Source organism: Megascapheus bottae, chromosome 16 (genome assembly GCF_031878675.1).
Source record: "Megascapheus bottae isolate mThoBot1 chromosome 16, mThoBot2.hap1, whole genome shotgun sequence".
Taxonomy (NCBI): domain Eukaryota; kingdom Metazoa; phylum Chordata; class Mammalia; order Rodentia; family Geomyidae; genus Megascapheus; species Megascapheus bottae.
This window is the reverse complement of record NC_143524.1, coordinates 12,415,701-12,425,312: the sequence shown is the minus strand read 5'-3', so window position 1 is coordinate 12,425,312 and position 9,612 is coordinate 12,415,701. Positions and strand designations below refer to the sequence as shown.

Genomic DNA, 9,612 nt, shown 5'->3' with positions numbered 1-9,612 from the left:
TTGTGAGCAGATCGGTCACTGACCCAGTCAGAAGGGCTCCTTGGGTCTCAGAAATGAAGAAAAGGCACAGAACCAGCAGCACTAATAGTCCAAAACTTCATTCTCAGAGCTGCCTCAGCCTTACTCTGGGCCATAGTCAGGAGTTGTCCGTTCTCCATCTCCGTTAACCTCATGTCCCTCAAGAGTCCAGCCCAGCTGAGGGAGACTATCATAGGATTCTACATGATTCACTCCTTCCCTTTACCCCCAACTCCCTCCCCAATACAATATAAACATCTTTCCAACTTGCCCAAGCTACCTGCTCAAGCAAGGGATGACAACAGTACCTGAGCACCAATAGTACCGACAGTAATGGTGGCATCAGCCAAACAATGGTAAACTTGGCTGGCTGGTTATTGGGTGATCTGGGCCTTTAGTAGACAATATTGTACCCCCAGTGGTGTGCAATCTATCCCTCTTAGTAAGCACTGAGTGGCAAGACAGTCCTCTGAGTCCTTTGCCAAAGACTCTAGGCTGGAAGAGAGAGAAGAGGGTTGGTGGAAGAGCAAGGCAGATCACACACAAGCTTCTTCAGGTCCTGAGTGAAACAGGAACACTTGTCCACGTCTCAGGTCCTTAAGGAGTATGGAAGAGGCAATCCTGTTTAGAGAAAGCCAGTATCCAACACAGTACTTGATAAACATCAGGCATGGGAATGCTGAATGATAGGTGCCATGGCCAAGCTCCACTCAGTCAGGGAAGCTCAACCCAGGTTCTCCTGTCCATGGGCTGGGGAGCAGCAACAGTCAGGAGGAAGGGCCCAGCCCACCTCCCCTAGGAGGCGGAGGGAAGGGGGCTGAGTGGTTGTCAGGCATGGTCTTCCCTGTCTGCGACGTGGTGGTAGCCGGGAGGCTGGGCCTGCATCCGGAAGAGGACAGTGAGGAGCAGCACTATGAGAAGGAAGAGGATGGAGCCACAGACAGCCAAGGCCACGATCACCTCTGGGCAGGGGGAGGGGAAGAGAAAGGTAATGTTAGCATTCACCCAGCAAATACTGAACACCTGCCATATGCCAGGTACTGTTCTGACATTCAGAGGATATACAAAGTGGTCAAGTTTACATTCTAGGAAAGGAGATGTAATAGACACATGACAGGAAGGACAGGTTAGTGATGGATGCCATAACAAGCAAGGTAGGTAACTCAATGAAGGCATCATAGAAGAGGTGAGAACAGAACCTGGAGTCAATGGGTAAGATACACACAGGGTCCCGCAGTGGAGGAGTCAGGAAGCAAGGACAAAAGGCTCTGATAGGAATGAACATGTTCTGAGATAAGCAAGTGTCACTGAGTCAAATTACTTTTTTTCTTTTCTTTTTTTTTTAGCTTATGCTAGAGGGAAGTAGGAAATGGGCAGAAGACCAGGACAAATAGGACCTGGGAAATCATGGTAGAAAAATAACATTTCATCCTTTATGTGATGGGAAATGTCTTTAAGGGTAGTAGTGATAGGAGCCAATTTGTGTTTTTTTTAAGAAATCAACTGCTATATTGAGACTTGTAGGGAAAAAGAGCAAAAGCCAGAGAGGTTATTAAGAGGCTTTTCAGCAGTTCAGGCAAGAGATGAGAGTAAATTGAGCTGGAGAGACATGGTTCATGGAGTTCATGATGCCTGAAAGGTTGAGCCGAGAGGATCTGCCAGTGGTCTGATGTGAGGTATGAGTAGCAAATGCCTAGGGTCGTGCTATGTGAGTAGGTGCCTAAAATGGGGAAGCCTGGAGGATGAGCAAGCATGTGTGGGGGAAAAAGCATTTGGTTTTAAATGCATCAACTTAAGATGCTCATTGGACACCCATGTAGAGGCCTTAAGTCATCACTTGGCATATGAGTCTTGCTCAGAGAAGAGGTCATGAGTCTGTGAGACACAAAGATGGAAATGGATCACTGTATGGAAGCCATGAGCTGGATGAGATCACCTCAGGCTGGAGACAAGGCCTTGGGTCACCCATTGTTTAGTGGAGGGAGAACCAGTAGGGAAGCTGTCGGTAAGTTAAGCGAATAACCAGAAGAAGCAAAGCAAGTAGATTTTGTTGTTGTAAAAATGATCTCAAGGTAGAAGGGGGAGCCGTCCAGGTAAGTGCAGTAAGATGGCTGGAAGTGGGACAGCTCCCTCAAGATTAGGGGATGTGAACTGGGCACTGATCTGGGCCATGACCAGCACAGAGTCAGGTGGCAGCTCACCTGTGTCTGCAGAATCACTGGCCAGCTGGCACTCCTGCTGCCAATCCTTGGGTACAACAGGCTCTGTGAGGCGAAGGAAGTCCTGCAGTGGGCAGCGGTGAGGGCACCCAGGTAGGGTCAGTGGCCAGGGAGCCTTGTTGCTTTCATTCCGAAAGTACATCTCCACAGAGAAATTCCTGGGAGTTGATAGGAGGCAAGATGGGACTGCTCACCAGGCCCATAACTGAGTCCCTGGGCTGTTCTTAGTCACATGCAAAAACCCCTCCACAGGACACTCTGGTAGCTTACCCATCATCTTCCTGGTGCAGTTCAAATATGTGGCAGGAAGCATAGGGAGCCTGTTTACCATTGTAGACATCCAGTGCCATTTGCAGAGCAACCAGGGTAGTGTCATGCTGCAAGGGAGAGGCCCTGCCCATCAGCATTGCTCACTTACCCCCGACCCCCAGGAACTGAACAGAGAAAGAAACCCAGCTCCTGGCTGGAGACTAGAGTACAGAGTTTAGGAGCTTACCGCAGAGTAAACCAGCAGCTTAGGGAGTTGGGAGGTGGTGGCCATTAGAGTCAGGTTTTTCCGTATCTGAGCCAGCAAGACTCCTGAAGAAGGAAAATCCCAGTGTCTGTATGTAGCTATCACTATCTTCGGTGATGCTGTATGATCTGCTGCTCTCACTATTGGCTAGTCCTGGGTGTGATTGTGAACCCAGAGAACTCTTGATTCCTGGGAACTATGCTGGAACCCTACCTTACTTTCTGCTCTCAACTGAGATGCACAGAGGAAAGATAAAGCAAGGTCACTGTATTTAAACAGACTGGAGCCTGCTTATTTATAATGAAACCCCACCCACGTCTGATTACCCGATCATGGAACAAAAGGTAAACTTTAACCTGCTTCACTACACCCAAGATAGAGGTTCCATGCCAGGGTAACTGCCACATACAGGCTCTGAAAATGACTGAGATGTTAAAGGTATGAGAGATGGCATGTTCTTGGGCATTCAAATGACAAAAGTGGCACATGTTTGATCCTTAGCTTTCTCTTCAAAGAGCCCCGGGAGGTCTCTGGAGGAAGGCTTGAAGTTAGGGGCGGGGAAAGAGCTATCTTCAGACGTGGGTGATGTTTAGTAATAACAGAAAAGAATTGTGCACGCCTGCTTATGCACACACAGGGATACACGTGTCCCAAATACACGTGGGACTTTTTTGGGGAGACTAAAGGGAATGTCAAGAAGGCGATCTGGTTTTGAAAGAACACAGACTACTTTGGGGAGAGACATGTATAAGAACACCCACCCTACCCCCCTCATAACAATTTTTTCAATGTTGGAGGGTTCTGAGGAGGGGAGTGCCATGCTCTTCTTGTCACTCACCCCCCTGAAGCCGTGCCTTCTCTATTTGCTTGTGGATCCCGAAGAGGAAGGAGAAACTGAAGTCCTTGAGCTGGCTCAGACGCTGCATGGTTTGTGGTGAGGCCCAGGCAGGCAGGACCAATCCATGGGTTTGCTGTATATTGCAGCAGGTCAGTTAGCTCCCCAGGCCTAGGCCAAAGCCTCTCTGGGGGTAGCTGTCTTCCCAGAAGGGAAGTGCCTGTGTGTATGATGGAAGGAGAGGAGAGCAGAGGTGAGGGAGAGGGACTGGAAGAGCAGACATAGTGGATGGAAGGGCATAAGAAAGGAAGCTAAGACACAAAGCGGGAGACTCAGCAGAACAGGGTCTCATACTCTGAGAGCTATGTATGGAGAAGAGAACAAATCGCTGACAATTAGTAAACCATTTCCCACTCGGAGGTTCTTTTCACCCAGCAGGGAAGTCCCCAGATTTCTCAAGCCGTGGTTTGTTGAACCTCCCCAGTGGGAATGGCTTATGTTCTCTGACCTTGTGACCTGGGCCTGCTGAGGGGAAGAGAAAAACAATTCTACTGAGTCCCTTGGTGGGCTCACCTCACAGAAGAGTGTGTCATAAACATTCCAGATGGTCTCCAGTGTCAGGTCTGTTAACCCCGTCTCATTGGCCACCATGTCCAGAAATTGCTATGGAAATGGATTAGGAGATGAGCTCTAGCCAGCAGAAAGAGCAACCCGATGAACCCCAGCTTCGGCCACCACTCACCAGATTCTGAAGACTCTTGTTCTGATACTCCGGTGTCTGCCGAGTCTCATTCTGCAGCTGCTCGTAGCGGGGACATGGGCCCAGTGGGAACTTCAGCAACTGTAAATGAAAGAAGGGAAACAAACATAGAGGAATCTGGGATCAGCAGCCGTCCCCTCACTATCTCCAGGGAAGGGCCGACCAGCCTTACCCTATCCTCAGTGACAGGCACAGTGTGGACAGGGATAGGCTGCCAGGAGATGTTAGGGTTGAAGCGCTGCATCCCATCGGGAGGGAAGAGTCCAGCCAAATTGGCCTCAGCACTCATGAGGGTTCGATCAAAGTCTGTGCTTCGCACATAAACCTGCAGAGATAGCAATGTGGGTATTACCTGTGTGTGTATACATGCACTTTGGCCCCTTTCTGGGGCCCCAGGAAGAACCTGTTCTTGATGCTTACCCAGAACACTCTAACCCCCCATGCATTTCCCCCACTTCTGGCTTTCATTATCTCTCAGGGGCTCAGACATTCATCTGGGGGCTGTCATTACTGTGTAAAGAATTCAGCCTGTGGATGGCTCCAGTTCATATATCCCTTCCCTCCTAGTCAATAGTGCTTAGGAGGAGCCAGCCACTGGTAGCTCCCACCTGTAATCCTAGCTACTCAAGAAGCTAAGATCTGAGCATCATGGTTCTAAACCAGCGTAGGCAGGAAAGTCCATCAGACACTTATCTCAAATTAACCACCGAAAGGTCAGAAGTGGTAACTATGGCTTAAATAGTAGAGTGCTAGTCTTGACAAAATGCCCAGGACTGAGTTCAAATCCAAGTACCAAATGAAAAAAAACGTTCTCGGTAGACAAGCTGGTCCGTGGCTCATGTGGGGTTTTGTTTCATTTTGTGTCATGGGGCTTAAAATCAGGGCCTGGGTACTGAGCCCATTGGTAGGCTAGCACTCTACCACTTTGAGCCACAGTTCCACGGTGATAAGAGTCTCATAGACGGGCCAGGGGCATGGTCTAGTGATACAGTGCTTGCCTAGCATGCACAAAGCCCTGGGTTCAATTCCTCAGTACCACATACACAGAAAAAGCTGGAAGTGGTACTGTGGCTCATGTGGTAGAACTCTAGCCTTGAGAAAGCCTAAGGACAGTGCCCAGGCCCTGAGGTCAAGCCCCAGAATGGAGGGGAGGAAGAGACTCAAAGACTTTCTTACTCAGTCTGGCTTTGAGCTGAGATCCTCAGGTCTTAGCCTCCTTGAGAAGCCAGGATTGCAGGTGTGAGCCACTAGGTCAGGTGTTTTATTCTTTTGTTTGCTCCTGGGCTTGACCTGAGGACCTGGGCCTGACCTTTGGCTTTCTCTAGCACTCTACCACTTAAGCTACAGCAACATTTCTGGCTTTTTCTGTGTATGTGGTACCGAGGAATTGAACCCAGGGCTTTGTGCATGCTAGGAAGACACTCCACCACTAGACGACACTCCTGGCCCCTATGTGGTTTTATAATAGCAACTATAACCAGGTTCCAAGCCTAAGTAAGAAAGTCTATGAGATTCTTACCTCCAATTAACCACTAACTATAACTTGAGTGCTAGAACACTAGCCTCAAACACAACACTCAGGGATAGCCCTAAGTTCAAGCTCCAGTACTACACACACACACACACACACACACACACACACACACACACACACACACACACAAAGAGCACCTGTTTCCTCATTTCACATAGTAAGACCAAGACCAAGACCAAGGTCCTTTTTTTTTTTTGTGGGTCATGGGGCTTGAACTCGGCCTGGGCGCTGTCCCTGAGCTCTTCAGCTCAAAGCTACCACCCTACCCTTGAGCCAAGCCCCATTTCCCGTTTTCTAGAGGTTAATTGGAGATAAGAGTCTCAGGGTCTCAGGTCTTTTTGTGCCGGGGCTGGCTTTGAACCTTGATCCTCAGATCTCAGCCTCCTGAGTAGCTAGGATGACAGGCGTGAGCTACAGAGCCGCTGCCACTGCTGCCCAGCCAAGGTCCTCTTTAAAAACTGGCTTAGATATGGGAGAGAGGCTGTGAGAGGGAAGAAGAAACTGGGGAGGGGCAAGCTTAGGATGGAGGGGGGCCTCAAGGGAAAAATAACAAGCAGAGACTCCGGAGAGCTGTGGCTGAGACTCCTATGGCAGTAACCATAGGAGCAGCTACCTCTGTCCCTGAGGTTGAGGAGAGGATCTCAAGTGCCAGTCTTCACTACTCCATTTTATCTTGGACCTATCTAGTCTAACTAGATAGCCTCCAGCACTCCAAGTTGCACTAAGCTCCATGCTGACAGAGATCAGACCTGTGTGGCCCATTGTTCTATGTGAAATGCTAGTACTTGACACCTAGTAAGTACTTAATATTTTGATGGAAAGTCTGCTATCTCAGAGTCAGAAACTACTTTGTTCAGGACAAAGCAGTGTAGAGCCTTGTACAGTTTGACTCCATCCAGTCAAACAGTAGAAACTCAGTCTCCAGGCCTATACTCTCGGCAACTATTTGAGGTTTTTCTCCTGTGACCAAGAAATGAAGTAGGGAGGCCAGAACAAGCAGCCTTACCCTTACCTTCCTTGAAGGCAGAGAATTAGGACAGAAGATCCTATTCTTGCCTCTCTAGCTCTTAGCCTTACCTCTTGTCGGTGGTAAGAAGTGTTCAGAAAGCCATTGTAGCGTTGCCGAAGAGCCTGGCCCAGCTCCCAGTGCTGTAGCATCCCCTCCTGTGGGCAAACACAAGGGTTAAAAGAATCCGAAGGGCTGGGCACCAGTGGTCACGCCTGTAATCCTAGCTATTCACAAGGCTGACCTCTGAGGATCACAGTTCAAAGCAACCTGGGCAGAAAAGTCTGGGAGACTCTTATCTCCAATTAACCACTAGAAAACCAGAAGTGGTGCAGTGGTTCAAAGTGGTAGAGCTCTAGCCTTAAGCAAAAGAGCTCAGGGACAGAGCTCAGGCCCTGAGTTCAAGCCCCATGATCGCCAAAAATAAAAATAAAATTTAAAGGGGCCGGGAGTTTGGCCTAGTGGTTAAAGTGCTTGCCTAGCATGCATGAAGACCCGGGTTCAATTCCTCGGTACCACATACATAGAAAAAAGCCGGAAGTGGTGCTGAGGCTCAAGTGGTAGAGCTCTAGCCTTGAGAAAGTCCAAGGACAGTGCTCAGGCCCTGAGCTCAAGCCCCAGGACTGGCAAAAAAATAAAAATAAAAATAAAATTTAAATTAAAAAAAAATCCAAAGGAAAATCCAAAGCTCACAAGCTCCATAAGGCTTAGGCATTATTATTTAAGCTTACCCGTGGCTGGAAGAGGGAGTGGGTTAATTGGATCCCATAAGTTTTGGTAAATAGCTAGTTGTGCGTACCATTGTCCTAGTCACAGAATAATGTAGTTAAGACATCTGGTCATGCCAGGTGCCCATGGCTCATTCCTGTAATCCTACCTACTCAAGAGGCTGAGACCTAGACTATCAGGGTTCAAAGCTAGCCTGGGCAGAAAATCCTGTGAGACTCCATCTCCAATTAACCAGCAAAACACTATATTGCAAGTGTGGCCCAAGTTGCAGAGTATCAGCTGTGAGCCCAAAAGCTGAGTAAGAGTATGAGACCCTGAGTTCAAGCCCTGATACTGGTATACACACATGCACACAAGTGCATACACACACACACACAAAGATATCTTGAATGGTGGCTCATGCTGTAATCCTAGCTGCTCAGGAGATCTACAGTTTAAGGCTAGCCTAGGCAAAAAGTTCCAGAATCTGAATCTCGGCCAATGAAAAGATAAGCACCCTGATGCTTTTTTTTTTTTTTTTTTTTTTTTTTTTTTGTGTGGGTCATAGGGCTTAAACTCAGCCTGGGGCTGGCTTTGAGGTCTTCAGCTCAAGGCTACTGCCCTACCCCTGGGCCTGGGCATTGTCCCTGACCTCTTCAGCTCAAGGGTAGGGCTACAGCCCAACCCTAGAGCCAAGCCCCACTTTTCATTTTTTAGAGGTTAATTGGAGATAAGAGTTTTAGGTCCTTTTGTGCTTGGACTGGCTTTGAACCTTGATCTTCAGATCTCAGTCTCCTGAGTAGCTAGGATTACAGGCGTTAGTCACTGCACCACTCCACTCTGTGATGCATTTGTCATAAAAGAAGCACTTAAATAGGATTATAGCCCAGGCCAGACCTGACCTAAAAGCAAGATCCTATTTGAAACAATAAAGCAAAAAAGGCTGGAGGAATGGCTTAAGTGGTAGCAAGCACAAGGCCCTAAGTTCTAATTCTAATATTGAAAAAAAAATCTGGCTATTGCTGGGATGTAGCTCAGTAACAGAGCGTGCATGAGGCCCTGTGTTTGATTCCCAACACTTCAAGTAAACAGCACTCATATGTGATTGGGCAGTTTAGGGAGTCTACAGACTGCTCCAGAGGCCACTCATTCTATAGCTTATCCTGAGGGTAGGCTATCTTCTGACCCACCTTGGTTAGTTGGCCAAACCCCTGGGGCCATTCTTCTTCTTGATAGGGGTCCTTGGGATATGTCTTCACTGGTGAGCGATCTCCATGTCGGTACAGCTGAAGAAAGAAAATGGTTAGCTTGCAAGTCATAAGAGTGTCTTTGATGGGGGTCCCTCGGCCCACCACTGACCTATGTTGGGAGAAGGAAACCTTAATCCCTCTTGGAAGCTGCCCACTATCCACTGCAAAGGACTCCACTTCTGAAGGATTCTAACTTGCTAAGCAATGTAATCAGAGGCTACAAGCAAAGCCAAAAGCACAGGTTGGGAAGGAAAAAGTGTAGTGACGGAATGCATTTGGTGGTGTTGGGGGAAATCATCGAAGTCATCTTTGTGGTTCAGACTCTTAATCTTTTAACTACATCCCCATGCTAGGGCAGGCTCATATCACTTACCCTTAATAAAGAAGTCCCTCCTGAGATGCTCTGCCCGCGCCTCTAAATGCCCCAGGCCTGCCTCGAACATCCCCCAAGCAGACTATCTCCTCAAATCAGCTCTTCCTCTACCTCCAGCCCAAACCCTGTCCCCCCCCCCTCCACCTGCAGGCCTCTGCCCTACTAGCTCTGCTGAACCATTTGGCGACTCTGAGGCCCATTACCAAGGTAACGAAGCGCAGACTCCGGCTCTGGGTGGATGGTGTCACCATCAGGTTTACGCCAAGAAGGAGCTGGAAAACAGCCGCCCGGCTCCAACCAGACTGCCTGCCCGCCATCACTGCTGGGCTCTGTGCAGCCAAGAGCGCGGAACACCCGGAGAGGCGCTCGCTGCAGCCGCCCGGACGCAATTGTAA

General features: G+C 48.8%; 1 protein-coding gene across 1 annotated transcript; it reads right to left on the bottom strand.

Moving 5' to 3' along the window:
* Positions 1–80: 80 nt before the first annotated feature.
* Acp2 (acid phosphatase 2, lysosomal) lies at positions 81–9,564 on the bottom strand. Its single transcript, XM_090347789.1, has 11 exons — positions 9,421–9,564; positions 8,785–8,880; positions 6,958–7,044; positions 4,519–4,671; positions 4,329–4,427; positions 4,160–4,249; positions 3,590–3,722; positions 2,734–2,816; positions 2,508–2,614; positions 2,220–2,395; positions 81–980 (listed from the first exon to the last, which is right to left on the bottom strand). Exons 1-11 carry the CDS (start codon positions 9,532–9,534, stop codon positions 847–849), a joined length of 1,272 nt encoding a protein of 423 aa, XP_090203915.1. The 5' UTR covers positions 9,535–9,564; the 3' UTR covers positions 81–846.
* Positions 9,565–9,612: the final 48 nt, after the last annotated feature.

Excerpts from the sequence above, each read along its gene's own strand:
- Acp2 (XM_090347789.1), bottom strand. The coding sequence starts at position 9,534 with ATGGCGGGCAGGCAGTCTGGTTGGAGCCGGGCGGCTGTTTTCCAGCTC. Across the intron at positions 8,881-9,420 it reads GTCTGCGCTTCGTTACCTTG|CTGTACCGACATGGAGATCG; the intron begins GTAATGGGCCTC and ends TTCTTTCTTCAG. Across the intron at positions 4,250-4,328 it reads ACAAGAGTCTTCAGAATCTG|CAATTTCTGGACATGGTGGC; the intron begins GTGAGTGGTGGC and ends CCATTTCCATAG.